The 17,866-nt window shown below is 44.4% G+C and overlaps 1 protein-coding gene across 3 annotated transcripts in view; it reads right to left on the reverse strand.

The window, feature by feature from the left end:
- Window positions 1–17,866, reverse strand: part of Col6a6 (collagen type VI alpha 6 chain) — a 141,267-nt gene that overhangs the window by 84,805 nt on the left and 38,596 nt on the right. For 2 of the 3 annotated variants that reach the window (XM_021172618.2, XM_029481492.1), the window contains 7 exons: window positions 16,378–16,475; window positions 13,180–13,776; window positions 11,123–11,743; window positions 9,501–10,061; window positions 8,209–8,766; window positions 5,155–5,730; window positions 1,909–2,478 (listed from right to left, as the gene is read on the reverse strand). In XM_021172618.2, coding sequence (XP_021028277.1) covers window positions 1,909–2,478; window positions 5,155–5,730; window positions 8,209–8,766; window positions 9,501–10,061; window positions 11,123–11,743; window positions 13,180–13,776; window positions 16,378–16,438 — 3,544 coding nt within the window. In that variant the 5' untranslated portion in view covers window positions 16,439–16,475. Of the gene's footprint in view, window positions 1–1,903; window positions 2,479–5,154; window positions 5,731–8,208; window positions 8,767–9,500; window positions 10,062–11,122; window positions 11,744–13,179; window positions 13,777–16,377; window positions 16,476–17,866 lie in introns of those variants that run through there. The other variant, XM_029481493.1, reaches the window with a different exon arrangement.

Genomic DNA, 17,866 nt, shown 5'->3' on the forward strand with positions numbered 1-17,866 from the left:
CTTGCGACAGGTAAGCAGCTCGTGGAAGGCTAGAAAGTAAAAATAACCTTGGGTGGAACTTAAAGTTTCTGGAGTTACAGTGGAGTAGGCATATTTATCACCAAGAAGAGGCTCAGTCCTTCCAATGAGGTGGCTAAGGGGAAAATCCAGCCCTTAGGGATGCATTTAATGAGTTAGTGGTAGGCAAAACACGGAGGTGTCATGGCTGGTCTTACCTGTCTACTTGACTATATCTAGAATTGACTAAAACCCAAACTGCTGGGTATAGAAGAATTTTTTTCTTAATTGAATCATTTGAACTGGGCAAACCCACTTTAATCCTAGCCTTCTGAGGTAGAAAGAAGCGCCTAGACCACACCTTCTGGAGGCAGCCTAGGTACAGAACATGGAAGAAAGAAAGTCTCTCTCCTCTCTCTCTCTCTTCCCCTCCATCCCCCATCTCTTTGCCTTGCCTAGCAAATCCTTTCCTTCCCTGGCATTAGAACCTAGTCCTTCAGGACCCCAGCATATCCTGAAGACTAGCTGAGACATCCAGCCTCAAGGACTGGACATGAACAACTATCGGATTCTTGGACTTCGTCAGTAGACAGACATCGTCGGACTAGCTGGACCACAGCTTGTAAGTCACTCTAACAAATCCCCTTTCTATATAAAGAGAGAGATTTATTCTATCAGTTCTGTTCCTTTAGAGAATCCTGACTAATACAGAGGGACTTCAGAATTCCTCAGCAGGACAGGCCAATTCAGAGTCAGGTGTGAGTATGGATCATCTCCGGAGAGCCTCACCATGTTTCTTTCAACCAGGTGATGCTCATGCCCATTCCACAAAGGAAAACATTCAACGCTGAGAAGCAACCTGTCCAAGAACAGATGGCATGGAACAGCGATGTGTAGTCACGCTTTCTGTCTCAGCTGCCTCTAAATGGTCCGGTGGCTTTCCTTTCCTGGGTGGGAGTCCTGTGGTTCATGTTTACTGTGAGGACTCAAAATAATCACCAATTTTCCACCTACCAGGAAAGTGTCAAAATGATCTCTCTCTCTCTCTCTCTCTCTCTCTCTCTCTCTGTGTGTGTACATGTGTGCATATATGTGTATGTCTCCATGTACCTAGAGGCCAGAGGTCAACCTCTTTGTCATTCATTCCCTTGGGTACCACAGATTTTATTTTTTGATACAAAGTTTCACATGGCCTGGAACTAATTTACTAGGCTAGGCTCACTTTCCAGCAAGCCCCAGGGGTCTTCCTGTCAGTGTCTTTCCAGGCGTGGGATTACAGCCATGCATCGCCACATCTGGATGTTTTACATGGGTCTCGGGGGCGGGGTCAAGCTCAAGTCCTTGTGATTGCACACAAGAACTTCACTGACTGACTGAGCTCTCCAGACCCCAAATGTGGCCATTCTTAAGAAGATAATTATTAATTTCTGTGGTAAATTTTCAGAGTAAAGGTATAAACCTAGAGATGATCCCTCCCCACACCATCTATATGGTGTCATTGCTCACACTGTAAGCCTATTGCCAGGCAACCAAAATCCATCAGACAGATCATTTTCTCTATGACATATTCTTCAATCTCAGAAAGCAGCTGGATTGTGAACAATGACCTCTCTCTCTCTCCCTCTTGCATCTTCTAAAGTCAGGCATCTCTATTCACAGAAGAGCCATGCTCCCCCTGGGAGACAGTGTGAATAGAAGCCACAGGGTCTCTATTTCTCTGTTTCTCATTCCACGGTTCACAAAACATACACCCTTCATATCTGTGAAAAAAGTTCAAATTGAAATCCAGAGGCACAAATCTAAATTCTCTCTGCCGTGCCGCCCCCCTCCCCCCAGAGGGGAGGTAAACAGTCGGAGGAAAATGTCAGCGGAGGCAGTGGGGAAATCAAAATGAAGAACTCAATACTTAACTGCTCTCGCCACCTGAGGTACAGATGTTCCGAACGATCCTTTTCTTCACCTTTTTTAGCTCATCGAAGTTATGCACAGTCAGTTTTTTCTCCGCCATCCCCGTGATCTGGACCAACTGCTGGTCGTCCACATCCCCGATGCCCACCGAGTAGATGTCCACGCCTTTGTGTCTCAGCTCCTCAGCGGCCTGAGCTACCTCGTCTTGGGACCGGCCATCTGTGAGGACCAGCAGCACCTGGGGGGTACCTGCGCTGATCCTGCTGCCCGTGTCTGGCTGAAAGAAATACTTCACCTTTCTGAGAGCATCTCCGATGTGGGTGTATCCAAAGATCTGCTGGATGCCCTCAATCTGGGTGGATATCTCCCTCTCCCCGGTGAACGTCCCCAGAAGAAACTCTGACCTGTAGCTGTCGCTGAACTGTGCCACACCTATGCGGACTCTGTTGAGGCTGACATGGAAGTCTTGAACGACCGACACCAAAAACCCCTTCATCTTCTGGAAGTCGTCCGGATGGATGCTGTTTGAACCATCCATGAGGAATACAAGGTCAACCTTTTCAATTTCACAATCTACAGAGAGGAAAGGAAATGAGATAAGACCAGGCGACTGTGCTTTAACCCGCCAGGAGTGAACATCTGCAGCTCTGCAAAGAGAGCAGTTTGAAAGTGGTTTCTTATCTTATGCTACTCTGTGGTCACATTAATTGGAGAATAAATAAATACAAGTGATCCTTTCATAAAGGCAGCGGGACTTATGCACCGCTAACCCATCCTTGTCCTGTTGCTCTTGGCTCTGTCCCTTTGGTCGTCTGCCATTTTCTGTTTTGACATGCCAGAGGACTGACAATTGAGCTTCTCTCGGCATCTGCAATCGTGTCCTAACCTTTCCAGAAGGCCGGGACGGTAGTAGCACAGCAAACAACATTAACACATATCCACACAGAGATTCAAATAGAAGCAGGTGATCTGTATTATTGACTTGGCTTCTCTGGTCCAGTTGGTCCAATAAAATTTTTTTTTCTGGTTTATTGGGGAAAATTGTTAAAAAGCATGCTTTCTGATCTCCATCTGGCCTTCCTCTCTTATCAGCTTCCTCTCTCTGGTGTACGGAGGCACAAATACCAGCTTAAGAAAGAGAGTATTTTCAAACACATAATGCAATATAGTCAGAGATAATTCTGTTTCATTATTGTAGCAAATTCAAAACAAACAGAACAAAGGAGGCTGCTGCCAATAGATAAGTCATGCCTAGCACACACTTATCTGTATCCTTTAACATTATGCTAAGCCCTGCCACTGAAATTCCAGGGTTCCCAACACTGACCCAACTTAATTTTTTAAATTACGTGTGTATGTGTGTGTGTGTGTGTGTGTGTGTGTGTGTGTAGGGTGTGTGTGTACATTAGTGCATAGGTGTGTGGTTATGTACACGCATTCATGAAGGCCAGAGTGGGACATCAGGGTCTCCCTGAAATTGCAGCTAGGCTGCTGCCAGTGAGCACCAGTGACCCTCCTGTCTCGGCTCTCCATGGAGCTAGGCTTACAGGCACAACTGGCTTTTTACATGGGGCTGGGCTCTGAACTCAGGTTCTCACACTTGTTCCGCCATCATTCTCACTCTCTAAGCACCGCCTGAGCCTCAAGCTAATGCTCAGTGTAGTTTCAGGAAAGGGTAAAGGTGGCAGATTTCCTACAGTCCGGATAAGGGAGGGGAAAACAGATATGGCAAATAAATCCTTCAGGGACTGATGAGCTCATCACAATGCCCTGCTCCTGGCCCACACTTCACAGCTTTTCTTGCTTCATGGGGAAAGTTTCAGTCAAAAGGTGAACAGAGAAGGATAGATAAAATTTTAGGCATTGGTCAACAAAGGAAGCTAAGAGTGGTCCTCGTTTCTAGTAAAAACAGAGGTTGTTAGCTTGCCAGAGAAAAAGCTAGTGGCTACTTTCTAAGGAATAAAGCTCACAACAAACAAACAAGACAAAACCAGAAAAGCTAAAACATTTTGAAAAAGAACTACACCCACATGTGGACCAACAGTGATTGCTCTATAGTAAAAATACTTTATTTCTTATTATTTTTTTAGAACACAAAATTGCTTATATGATTTCCCACCAACTAGTCTTCCTTTTTGGAAACAAATTCTGTCTCTTTTGAGGAAGACTGTGATGGTTTGTATATGCTTGGCCCAGGGCGTGGCACTATTAGGAGGTGTAGCCTTGTTGGAGTAGGTGTGTCACTGTGGGCATGGACTTTAATAACTTCATCCTAGTTGCCTGGAAGTCAGTCTTTTGTAACTGCCTTTGAACAAGAGTTGGAACTCTCAGCTCCTCCTGCACCATGCCTGCCTGGATGCTGCTATGCTCCTGCCTTGATGATAATGGACTGAACCTCTGGACCTGTAAGCCAACCCCAATTAAATGTCATCCTTAGAAGAGTTGCCTTGGTCATGGTGTCTGTTCACAACAGTAAAACACTAACGAAGACAAAAGACCTTAGGGAAAAAAGTCTAAGAATTTTCTTTCACTTTTGGGGGGTGGGAAGGATGTGAGTAGGGTCATACTACATAGGAGGTCTAGCCTGATCTAGGATGGCCTCAAACTGCCTTAGCCTCCTCCAAGTGCTAGGACCGTAGGTATGCAGCACCATGCCTAGCAAGATAAAAAGTGTAAAATGGCAGCTGAATGAATGAGCAATGGTTGAGTGTGCACATGCACACACACAGTCACACCATGATGAGTGTGCACACACACACACAGAGTCACAACATCCCTACCTGCCTGAAAGGAAAGATAAACACAGCAGTGGTGGCTGCCCTCTATCACAGAGACCCAATACCTAAGTCTACATTTTTGGTGAATTTGTTTGGTCTGGAGGAGGGAGTATCTTTAGGCAATGGTGACCGCCCTTAGGAGGAGGCAGAGTGTGACTTTGGGGAGAAAGACATCTAAGTGGACCTGTGTTCTAATGAAGTATTTTCAAAAACAGTGGAGTTCCCAGTGTTAGAAGGTGGAGGAAGAAGTGTTTTCAGAAGTTTTTCTGTTGGGGAAGAAGGCAAATGAAATATCCTTGAAAGCCTGTCCAACTCTGGGATCCTACGAATGGAAAAGGCACTTCATAATGTTGGCTCCTTCTCTCCTCCCAGGAAAACTTGTTCCTAAGTGTGACTGATTGGTATCTCACACATTTGCAACCCCCCACCCCCACCCCGAATAATTAGGAGAAACTTAGCTGACAGTCCTTACCAACTTTTGAAGAGTTACAGACACTGGCTGACACATCGGAAAATATCCCCTTCAGGCCTCCGAAGGTCTCTACAAAGTAGTACTTGTCACTTGACCCTGCCATGGCCAAGAGCTCCCAGCTGTTGGCACCGGCAATCCCCACAGCCAGGACTAGAATGCCTTTGTCTCTCAGGGCCTTGGCGGTGGCGTTGAGCTTCTCTGCATCATGAGATTCCCCGTCGGTAATCACAATGAGGACTTGGGGGACTCCCTTGTGCAGACGGCTGCCCCGGGCTTCGGTGAACATGTGATCGGAGAAGGCCAGGGCCTCAGCAGTGTAAGTATTTCCACCCATGGGATGGTCATTCTGGAGCACTGAAATCACCTCCAGCTTCGTGCCTAGTTCATCCAGGTAAAACAGCACTTCGGGGTCATCAGCATACTTCAGGGCTCCAAACCGGACCTGATTCTTGCCCACGTCAGCTTTTTTCACCAAGCCAATCATGAAGTCCTTCATGATGTTATATTCTTGATAGTCAATGCTGCCGGAGCTATCGATGACAAACACCACATCCAAAACTTCAATCCGCTTGCATTCTGAAAAGGAAGGGAAACAAATGACTGAGATTCAGTGTGGGAAGTCCCCCAACTCCCATGGCCTTCTTCTCTCTGTAGGAACATGCTATGTATGCATCAGGGTTTTAACTCTCTGGGTCACAGAGATACCTGCTCTATTGTGCTGGCAGTATAGTGTTCAACTGAGATTTCAGAACAAGAGAACTGTGGAGTGAAATCTAGTACAAAGGTAGAGAAGAAGGAATGAGAAGGAATGGCCGTCCTAAGACCATCAGGAATACAGCCTCCACAAAAAGGAGAAAATCCTAACTGTATAAAATTCCTGTATAATTGGTCCCTTCCACATATGCTTCTATTTATACAAGTTTATTTTTAAGTTATTGGGATCTTGAGATTTTATTAGTATCCCATGGGGAAATAACAAACAATAACAACCACTAGAATTTGATAACATTACAGTTTTGGTTTAGGATTTTTTTTTCTAGACAGGGTTTCTCTGTATATCCCTGGTTGTCCTGGAACTCACTCTGTAGACCAGGCTGGCCTCGAACTCAGAAATCCGCCTGCCTCTGCCTCCCAAGTGCTAGGTTTAAAGGCATGCGCCACCATTGTCCGGCAATACTCCGATTTTATCATGGTTCTATGTTGACTGATTTCTGAGCCTACATTTCTTCCATTTTGACTTTCTTGAAACATTTACTGCCATTATTAGGACGCATCATAAAAAGTAGGTCAGTTCTCATTTAGCTCAAGTATGCTGTCCTAACGTGACATTCCCGTGAACTTGTTAAGCTTGAGGTCAGCACCGTGGCAAAGTAGAACAGGAAAGACCTAATTTCTAATTCATCTACTGGCGCACAGCCCACCATGAGTTTAACTCATCCTTTCTGGAGAAGTCGAGTTCCGAGATGGTCATGTGGGCTTTATGCTGGTGGTACACACACTCTCTTGAGGTCTTAAGAAAAGTGCAATCCAGATATTTGTTAGCTCATCCGTTCTGGAGAAACGGGACCTTGAGAAAGTTCTCCCCCAGTGCCCAGCTGGCTTTCACAGTTCCTTCTTTTGCGCTTAGCCACTTGCCAGCCATGTGGTGGACTGCTGAAAACACAAGGGCCAATGTCCTCAACGCTGACTGGAGGCCATGTGTACAGAGCCAAAAATCGGATTCCCAAGAAAGGCTGACTCCATGGAAGAACTAGGTCCCTTCAGCCATCCGCTGGCTGTGAAGGTCGCTTGGATTATTCAGGGACTTGGGAGTGGGGGTAGGGGAGGGTTGTTTAGCACTGGAGCCCTTCAGAGAGCTTGTGCTTATTATGGATGGTATTGCCAGGAAACAAAAAACAGATGTCGACCTTCTACCAAATGCAGAAGATCAACCACCAAACCCTACAGAAGGGGTTGCGCTAGCACGACAAGACAATGTGTCTTCCCCACCTTAAAAGTCTGCAAACACATCTTTCTAGAGTGAATTTTCAGAATGCTTCAGTCATTAATCCCAGGGGTCACAGAACAATTTAGCGGCTTATGTTTGCCGGCCTTCCATCTGTATGGATTTTTTTTGGGGGGGGGGGGAGGGGGTGAGATGCTGGGGTTCAGCCCATGACCTTGAGAGTGCTCTAGCACTGAGCTGCTCCTTCAGCCTGGAGCTTTGGTCTGCCCGCTTGCAGCACTCTGCAGCATTATAGGAAGAGTGGCAAGTACCTATTGCCCGAGTTCACGCCCTACTGTCATGTTTTGTACAATTTAACAGACAGTTCTCACAAACATTTCATTGGAGAAAATTGATGCTAAGCCATAACCTGAGTCTTTCTGCTCATGAGGCTACGAGGTTCCTCTGTCAACTGCCTCAGCAGCTCATGGGTGTTCTAATGACACACGGCACATAAGGCCCCTCATTGGAAAGCAGGGCCAACCATAGTGGGGCTTGAGTTCTAACATTGCCCACGGGGACGCATTGAAACTAGACCTACGGCTGAAGTGATGGCCTTGCGTAGCTCCCTCCTCCGCTCTGTTTTGCTTTCCTTCCTCCCCTTCCTGGAAGCACTTCTTCAATAGACTCAAGAGCTCCTGACAAAGCCCTTCCCCTTCTAGGGAACCTGACATAAGACCTGGTGACATCACAGTTCTTAAAGGAGTAATTAATCACATAAGGACTATGATTCGTCTGCAAATGGGAATGCTGTGGGCCCAAATCATTCTTTTTGTGGATTTATTTTTATATGGGATATTGGGGGTGGTGGTGGAGGAGGCACTGAGCCAAGATCTTACTCTGTATCCCACACTAGCCTGAGACTTATGTAGTCCAGGCTGGCCTTGAACTCATGGCCACTTTCCTTGTCTCAGAGCTTGCATACTGTGAGTACAACTACAAGCCACCTTCCCCAGCTCTTAACTCCAAAGGTCAAAGGCACTAAAACAAACATTTCAAGTAAGAAGCTTACAACACCCAAAGACAACTCTATTTAATGCAACAGTAAGGATGGGGTTGCCCACGCTCACCTTCACGGGGACTGCAGATCCCCAGAACGAGGTCATCTTCGATATGCTGCAGAATGTCAAAATTCTCAACATAGAAAACCATCTCTGGCTTTCCACTGATCTCCTCGAGCTGGGTGACATTGGAGCCAAATACTCCCACAGAATAGATTATCACACCTTCTTTGCGAAGGGCTAGCGCTGGGTCCCTTACTATGTCCTGAGCCTCGCCATCCGTGATGAGAATGAGGAACTTCCTGACATTGGGCCTGGCCCCCTTGTCGGGACTGAAGTACTGAGACACAAAGGTCAGGGCACTGCCCGTCAAGGTTGTTTCTCCAATGTGAGTCATTCGGTCGATGGCGTTGGCGATGTCACTTTGAGACATGAACGTGTTGAGCTGAAACTCCTCCTTGTTTTCGTGGCTGAACTGGACCACGCCAATTTGCACCCGGTCAGCCCCGATCTGGGATTTGCTCACCAGGTTCTTCATAAACATCTTCATCTTGCTGAAGTTTTCAGGTCCGATGCTGCCAGAGCTGTCCACCAGAAACATGATGTCCGCTTTCATGTCTCTGCAGGCTGCGTGGGAGAAATTAGGATGGTTATGTACATCACTGCATATTAAAAAAAATTAAGAATTCACAGGAAAACCCATGTCACAAATAATTCTGTGTTCAAGCCCAGTGTGTGCATCATAAAGATAGTTAGGCAAAGAAAGAATCACCAGCAATAAAAGCCAAGACTATTCTGTTCCTTGCTAATTGGCTTAAGCATCTCAATTTCAGTGCTATCTGAGGCCAGGTCATTTTTACTGTAGCAGTACTCTGAATTGTCTATCTGTAAGATGGTTAGCAAACATCCTGGCTTCTAAGAGAGATCCCCACTTAAGATGCCAGAAATGTATCTACAAGTTACCAAATACTCTCAGGCAGTAAAAGCCATGGCTGTAAAATTACTGATACAGCGCTCCAGAGAAATTTAGACAAGTTCATTTATAAAATGAAACGTTCATCAGATAGCCATGCCCCTCTCAGAACACTTTTGATTGTATTATACATCTGACACCTAATAATACACTTAGCAGGAGTCTGTGGGGAGAGGTCAATTAGTTCTCATTTGAGCGAAACCCTCCAAATATCTCTGCCATTCTTCAGATATTAATTTATACTATAATGGGGTGTTGCTTTGTTCTGGAGAGAAAATACCACACAGGTCAACAATCTCAACTTAGAAATGTGGGTCATCCATCTAGACTAACAGCGAGCATCCCTCTGTAAACTGCTGTCCGAAGGTCAAGCCATGTCACCTCCTACCTTCTTCAGCACAGATCTCCTGAACCACTTGGTTCCTTATGTTCCTCAAGGCATCGAACTCATGGACGTAGTAAACTCGCTTTTCCTCTCCCGCTATCTCCCGTAGCTGCGTTTGGTTGGCTTCCTTGACTCCGATCGCGTGCACTCTGATGTTTTCCTCTCTCAGCTTATGGGCAGGCCCCAGGACGCTGTCCCGAGACATGCCATTGGTCAGAACCACCAGGTGACATGGCACTTTGCTTCCTCGCTCCTTCTTTGCTCTTTGCAGCAGCTTCAGTGTGAAGTTCAAAGCCGCCCCCGTGTTGGTATTCCCGCCCATCTGCCTGATGTTCTCGATGGCCTTTCCCAAGTCAGGCTTGTTACTATACTTAGAGATCTCAAATTCCAAGTCCCAGGTGTCGGCGTACTGCACGGCCCCTACTCGCACCTTGTGGGGAGCAATGTTGAACATGCCCACCACCTCTGACAGGAAGGTCTTCATTTCATGGAAGTCTGTGGGCTGGGTGCTCCCTGAACCATCAATGAGTAGATAGATATCGGCTTCCTCTGTGTCCACGCAGGCTGAAATGGAACCAAAAAGTTGAATGTGGCATCTGGGGCAAATGTGAGAGAGACATGAGTACAGATGGGAAGGATGCCTATCATAAGCATCTACAGAAGGAAGATGGAAGTGACTTCCTGGCACCAAAGACTTGCTTTCCTAGCTAGGCTTGCTTTTCCTAGCTTGCTTTCCTGGTGGGGGCTCAGCATCAGTTGGATGGAATGAGTTGTTTCTGATAGCTGGAGACTATAACCTTAATTCTTTGCCATAAATAAGGATAAGTGTATGTATAAGAATATTAGAAATTTCCCTTTGCAGCTTGTTTTTCTCCTTGAGTAAATAATATTTGGAGGGAAAGTAAGATAACATGGAATAGAGGGCATGTAGCAGGATACTGTGAGCATGTGAGTTCTCTTGCCTAGAAAATTATTCACGTCTTGCTTACCCTTAGTCCTGAGCTCCAGTGGGGATGTGGTTAGTGACCTTGAGTGTAGGACACTGTGACACAGTAAATAAGCTATACATAATTGCTGCATAATGTATACAAATATGTTTGCATATACATAGATATGAAAATATGTGTATAGCACCTATGGGTACATATGTACAAAGTAAACACAGTGTACATGCAAATATATAATCTATTCTCTCTCAAAATGTGCAGGCAATATATTGTTAATCTGTCTTCGATACGAATCATGTTGCTAATTTATTCTCTAATTTGGACTTGGGGTTAAAGGAAGAGAAAGGTAAGAATGGAAGTACAGGGAGGACCAGGGGAGCTGGAGAGGCAAAGAATGAAAGCCAGTGAAAGAGGCAGACTAGGAAATGATTCCAGGCTGTGTTGAAGTAACTGGTCCAATTAAAGCCACACCAAGGAGGAAACCCTTCCCCCAGGCTCACGCTACAGTAGATTTAGTGTCCTCTGAGCTGGACTTCCTAGTATCCAGCTAATCTTAAACTTCAGAATTATCATTCTGCCTACCCCCTTCAGTGCCCCCAAGTCCCTTCTATATATAAAACACTCAAAAGACAAGAATAAAGAAGGCTCTAGAATGGCCTTCTCCCAGTGAGGCTTTACCAGATTTGAGGGTCTCAGTCCGTTCTGAGAAGACAGAGACAGTGTGTGTGATTTGGTTCCGCAGTTTCTTCAGGAATGTCTGGTTGTGGGTGGCCAGCTCAGAGAAGTTGGCCAGTTTGGAGGTGAACTGCTCCGCAGGGTGGGATGCGATCTTCTCTAGCTCGTCTGGGTTAGCCCCCTCTATGCCCATGGTAAAGATGGTCACTCCCTCCCGCCGGAGGTTGACAGCTGCCTTGGTCACGTTGTCTTCTGAAGCTCTGTGGGTCACCAGCACAGCAATCTGAGGGACCCCTTGGTTCTTCCGACTGCCCCTCTGTGCACTGAAGATTTCCTTCCTAGTCTTTCTGAGGGCAGCTCCAGTGTAGGCCTGCCCTACTTGAGGGGACAGATCCTGTATGCGCTGCAAGACCTCTGTCTTGTTGTTACCCGTGCTCAGAGAGCTGATCACCCTTGTCTCATTGCTATAGGTCACCAGGCCAACCCTCATGCAATTTTCCTTTATGTCCAGGGCAGAGACGCTTTCGCCCAGGAATGCTTTAAGATGATCTAGGTCCTCCTGGCTGCCGTTAATGGCCATATCCAACAGGAACACCACATCAGCCACAGAAGGGCCTTGGCAGGCTGTGTGGGGAAAAAGAAATGAGTTAGCATAGTTATCACAAGAGGATTAGCACCACCTCTACTGAGCATCATAAGAGATATAGAATATACACTGGAGCTCAGCTATGTAAAGGAGGTATGATGTGGATATATATATATATATATATATATATATATATATATATATATATGTATATTTATATATACACACATATACATATATAATTTTATAAAATAAAATACCTCATAGAGTTGGCATAGATATTAAATAAATGATATACTTAATATGGAGCCAGGTTCATTCAACAAACACTAATTAAATGTGAAAATCATTTAGGTACCACCTTTATTATATTCAGCAGCCCAAACCTAAATATTGCAAAGGAACGCTAAAGGGAGCATCTTCAATTATTTGGGAAAGACACTAATAGAAAAGATCCGTATCTCCAAAAGTTGCCACAGGAAAGCATTCTGTATTATCAGTTGGCCATCTCAAGCTGATTTAACCAAGGGAACAGACTGTGGAGAACACAGAGGCTAATGCAGAATCCAACAGCAGAATAAACAATGTGGGCTCCAGGCTACCTGACTAGAAACCAGGGGACTTCCCCCAGCTCTGGCCACATGTGGCTGTTTGGCACTGCGGCAGAGCATACCACTTAAATTCTTTGCTTCAGAATAGGATTTGAATAACCAGAGGTTGGCTTTGGCCTTGGCATTCTGTGGTTACACTATGTGCTTCTCCAGAACCAAATTTGTTTTCACTAAGCCAGTAATAAAACCACAGCAAGAACAACCTAGGGCGGTGGCTGAAAGGGACCTGGGTGGCAAGGATTTTTTTTTTTTTCAGAATTTTTAAATCCAGGGTTAAATAGGCCATGAAAAAACCCAAGGCTGATGGGATTCATTTTTCTTTCTTTCTCTTTTTTTAATGGCCACAATCTCTGTATCTTCTTGAACATGTAGAGATATTTAATACCTGAAAAAGCCACCCAATGGAAGAAAGGAGTATTCATAGGACTTTAATTCTCTTCCCATCTTCATTTTTCAAAATCATTTTGACATTGGTCCTATGCACAGAGCCTAGCTCACTGTCCTGGTAAATCTTGTTATCATGTTGACACACTTAGAAGAATTGCTTCCATCAAATTGGCCTGTGGGCCTGTGTCTGGAGCCTTTCCTTGATTGCTAATTGATGGAGGAGGACTTGGCCCACTGTGGGCAACACCATCCCTAGGCAAGTGCGAGTATATAAGAAAGGTAGATGAGTAAGCTTGAGGGAGCCAGCTAGCAAGCGATATCCTTCCAGGTGCTACTTCAGTCCTTGACTGAATCTCCGTCCTAACATCCCTCCGCAACAGACTGTAAACCTATAAGCTAAAATAAACCCTTTTCTCCCTACTTTGTGTTTGGCCAGTGTCTTATCACAACAATACAAAGAAAATTAGACCACCCACCTTCTACAATAATGTCATCTGCCATTCCTTCCCTGTACTGAGTCACATCCTTGATGATCTCTGTCATGTTTGGGGCAAATACGCTGAGGTCTCTGGCAGTTCTGAGATTGAAATGGAACTGAGAGGTAGCCATCGCCTTCAGGTTTTCCTCAGAAGCCTTCTGCACCCCCACAGAGATGATTTTCACCCCATCTTCCCGCAGGGCCTTCGAAGCCTCTTCCACATCATCCTCAGACTCTGCTGAAGCCAGCACCACCAGGATTGGNGGGNACTGTNTCTTNTCTCTTNCANTTNTGGNAGCAGAGAAATAGGTCCTGTGAGCCTCCTGCAGGGCGTTCCCTATCTTCAGGGAGCCACCGATGAACCCGAAGTTCTTCTTCAGGTGGTTCAGCATGGGGTTCCTGTTCTTGAAGGTGCCCAGGTGGAACTCATTGTGGAGAGCATCGCTGTACTGGGCCAGGGCCACGCGGTACTTGTTGGCCTCTATGGGGAGGCTGCTGATCATCTTGTGGATGAAAGTTTTCACAAGGGGAAAGGACTTAAGCCCTAGGTGATCGGAGCTGTCCACCAGAAACACCACGTCTGCATACTCGGGGCCTATAGAATCAATCATAACACAGCAAAAGTTTTATACATTTTCTGCCATGTTTAATGCCAACTACACACATCCACACACATAAAGAGTAAGTGTCTTCTTTGAAAAAAATTTTAATACCTTCCTGACAAATTGAACAGGTTAGTTTAACACCATATAATTGCTCTGGAAAAGGAGTGTTTGTTTCTTGGTGCGCGTGCTTTAGACAGCTTCCCATTTGAAAGCTTTGCAACCATGAGCACATTTTGCAAGCAATTAGCTAACTGGGAATAGGTAAACTTATCAAAGCAAAACAGCAAAAAATAAAAAGGCAGTTTATTCTTTAATGGGCAATTTCCTCCTGTATTCTCTATGGAATTTTAGAGGTGGGCACATGCACACATGTGCACACACACAAACACACATGCACATACCCACACATGCACACATACATCAAAACATTGAACATGTTCATTTGAATCAGACGCCATCACATTGATTTTAGAACTCTGAAACCTGAGCATCTTTCACTGATTCTCACTTAAGTGATGCCTCGGGTTATCTGATGAATTTGCAAACATTATTTTTGTATTACAAAGTGTTGAGTTAATGAAGCTTGAGACATCATGAATATACAGGATTGGCTTAGTCTGCAGGAAAGTTACTTCTACTACATTCAGTATGTTATATGAATGAGTATCATGATTGATAAATTCATCTTCTCATACACAAGATGTGATGGTAGCAAACAACTTGAAGTGAGAAATAGGATTACAATCTTAGTTTTTATTAAAGCATATTTTATGCTGGAACACAAAAACCTTTCTGAACTTTAAACAATTAATTTGCAAGCTGTGGGCGTGTCTCTGGAGTCTTTCCTCGATTGCTGATCAATGGAAGAGGACTTGGAATTGGCCTTTCATTCATATATATATATATATATATATATATATATATATATATATATAATGTGTGTGTGTGTATGAATGAATAAAAGAATGATATAGTCTCATGTTTGCCAGGCTGGCTTTGAACTCTTGATCTCCTGCCATCACTTCCCAAGTGCTAGAATTACGGGTATGTTCCTATCACCATGCTAGGCTCTGCAATTCTATTTTTTTACCTTATAGAAAATCATAGTCTAAACTAGACTCTCTTACTGACAGCTTTTTGTCTGGTCTGTGAGCTTTCAGCACTTTGTCATCAAGGAAGACAGGTAAGTGGCACGTGCTTGTGTGTGTGTTATCTGAGAAAATGCAGTGCAGTTGGGTTATATGATAGGAAGCCTGCCTGTCATCAGCTTTTTCTATGAGCTTTATTAAGTTATCCAACATTCATTAGCCCCAGTCTCCTCTGCTTTAAAACATGTAGGTTCAATTAGCAAATACCCAGGTTATCTCCTCACTTCCTCTTATTACAAATGATTACTAGATAAATCCCTATCAAGTCATACTAGCTCCTGGGTTTTTTGTTTGTTTGGTTGTTTGGTTTGGTTTGGTTTTTTTTTTCTTTTTGTTTTTGTTTTTTTTGTTTTTTTTTTCCTTTTCTTTTTCTGCTGTTGCTAAGAAAGCAGGCCTGGCTTCCATCATTCGGCCTCTGGGAGCATCTGACCAGAGCTCGAAGGATAAATTGGTTCTTTCTCATCTTTCAAGTGACCTCATCCCCAGCAATCTGAGACTCTTGACTTGATTACAGCGCCAGAAACATTCGGGGGAAGAATGAGCAGAGGGCCAGGCCAGTAGGACCTTCTTCCAAGGGAAGGCTGGTTGGTCCAGCGAACCCTGCTCAGGGAGGATTGTTATATGGCCATAGTGACCTTTGTCTTCATGCATAAACACCTACATCTTGTGTAGGAAAGACACATGGTTGATTATCAGTGAGATAGTCCAGGTCCTTTATCATGTCTAAGCTATGAAATGTGTGTGTGTGTGTGTGCGCGCGCGTGCGCGCACAGGAGTGGAGACCAACTCTTCTTAAGCTTTTAAGCTTAAGGCTCAGAGAGACAGCAGATGATATTTTGGGGGCAAAGTCTAGTTTATCTCCACAAAACTTGTTTCAAGATTAGAATCCTAGAGGAAGCTATAAAGCCAGTATAGGTAGTCCTGGACCTGAGTCGGCCAGCACCTATACCAAAGCAGGGCTAGAGGAGAGAGTGGAGGGTGTTTTGAACTTCATTTTACTGGACATGAGTTACTGACCACAATTACTGTCAGTGAGAGCTAGGAGCTCTCGCCGGGGTAAACACAGACATGCTTTTATAAGCATATGTCAAACAAGCTGCAGCGGCAGGCAACAAATCCACACATTTAGCTAAAGCGACATTTTTAGTCAAGTCAATTAAAAACAGAGACATTCTGAAATTTCCAGTGCTTAACCTAACAGAATTCCCAAGGAATCCCAGAATAGGTTGAATTGAGGACAAAAGGATTGTGTTCTTATATTTTATCAGTAGCCCAGGGTTTCCAAGGAATGCAGGGTAACCAAAAAAAGATAAAACTTTGTCCCCACATCCTCACTGGCACTGAAAGTGAAGCAAACGCCCTAACGTCAGCAGCTCACACTCGTTCGCTAGCTAGTGCGTATAAGAAGAACTATGAAAAGGAAGTGCTTCCCTTTCTTCTTACCAGAATCTTGGTTCACACACACGTGGAAACAAATCATCGTCAGGCACAAAACCAGCAGCATTTTCAGATTGTAGGCTGAAGAATCCCCAACCTGAAAGCTGAAGGGCAAACATGGAAAATCATGTCAGTGTTATTTGTGCATCAGAACTCACGAAGGTGACAGCAGACAAAATTATACAGTAAACTCCGTGTGGTGAAGGGCATTGCAGAGCGAAGGCTCACAGGCCTTCTAAACTGTGAGGCGCCTTGGAGGAAAGGGAGGCTCCCTCACAGGCACGCTTTCCTGGTTGTCAGATGCTGAGAAAACACGAGATGTTGGGCAGTTAATGGAAGTGGCCAGATGTGCTGTGTTCCAATTAGTCTTTCCCTATGTCCAGCAGCACCCTATCTACTCGCCACCATGACACGTGGAATTCATTGCGATGAGTTCTAAGACTGCTGGTTAGATAGGCAATGACTGCCATGTCTTTATTCATATTTTTAATTTTGGAACAGGGTCTCACTATGTAGCTCAGGCTGACCTTGAACTCAGAGATCTCCCTGTCTCTGCCTCAGAATGCTGAGATTACATGCCCAGGTATAATCTCTCTCCTATATTCTTTTTTTTTTAATTCTCAACTTTAAACTTTATTATATATTTAAAAGTATGCATATTTAAAATACCACACACCTAAGTTAACCAGACCCAAAGACTATGCAACTCAGTGACCTTTTACACAGTTAGAGTAGACATTTGGAACAACAGTTTTACAGCTTCTCACTGGATTTTATACTTTCACTATTGAATGCATTTTATATGCTTATCTACCATCAAACCCAAAAGTCCATGACAGAATTATAACTAGAAAAACAATTAGCCTCATATCTTTTTATAACTGGTGTTTATAATGCCCATTCAGTCCGTCTTTGTCCCCTAACAGTTGCCTTCCTTGTTCTCTTCATGGTATGTGGCATCCACATGTACATGTGTCTGCACATACACACATACTATTGGTTAGATTCTGCATACAAGGAGAGCCTGAGGTTTCTAAGACTGTGACTTCGCTTAAAATTACGCATTCCAAGTCCATTCATTTTCCTGTGAACTTTGTGATTTCGTTTTTCTACAGGTCTGAATAGTATTTCTATTGTAAATATATTGTATGTACTTAATTTTTATTATCCATTCATCTGTTAATGGACAATTAGGTGGATTCTAATGATTTTCACTTTATTCTTAAACCAAAGAGGAGGAGGAGGAGGAGGAGGAGGAGGAGGAGGAGAAAATAGAGCTGTGTATGGAAGATGGACTCTCATGCTTTAGAATGGGGAATTCAATTTGTGTCCATCTGCCTGGATCCCCACAAAGCAAGGGTCTCACAGTTCCAGCTCAGCCTAAAGCATTTCCGTCTACCCTGGAATGCCTATCATGGAGTTAGAGAGAATATGAGATGTATTACAAATAAATATAAACACACGGAGCTTTTCCCATCATTTCTCCACTAAGTAA

The sequence above is a fragment of the Mus caroli genome, chromosome 9, assembly GCF_900094665.2.
Source record: "Mus caroli chromosome 9, CAROLI_EIJ_v1.1, whole genome shotgun sequence".
In the NCBI taxonomy this organism is placed as follows: Eukaryota; Metazoa; Chordata; class Mammalia; order Rodentia; family Muridae; genus Mus; species Mus caroli.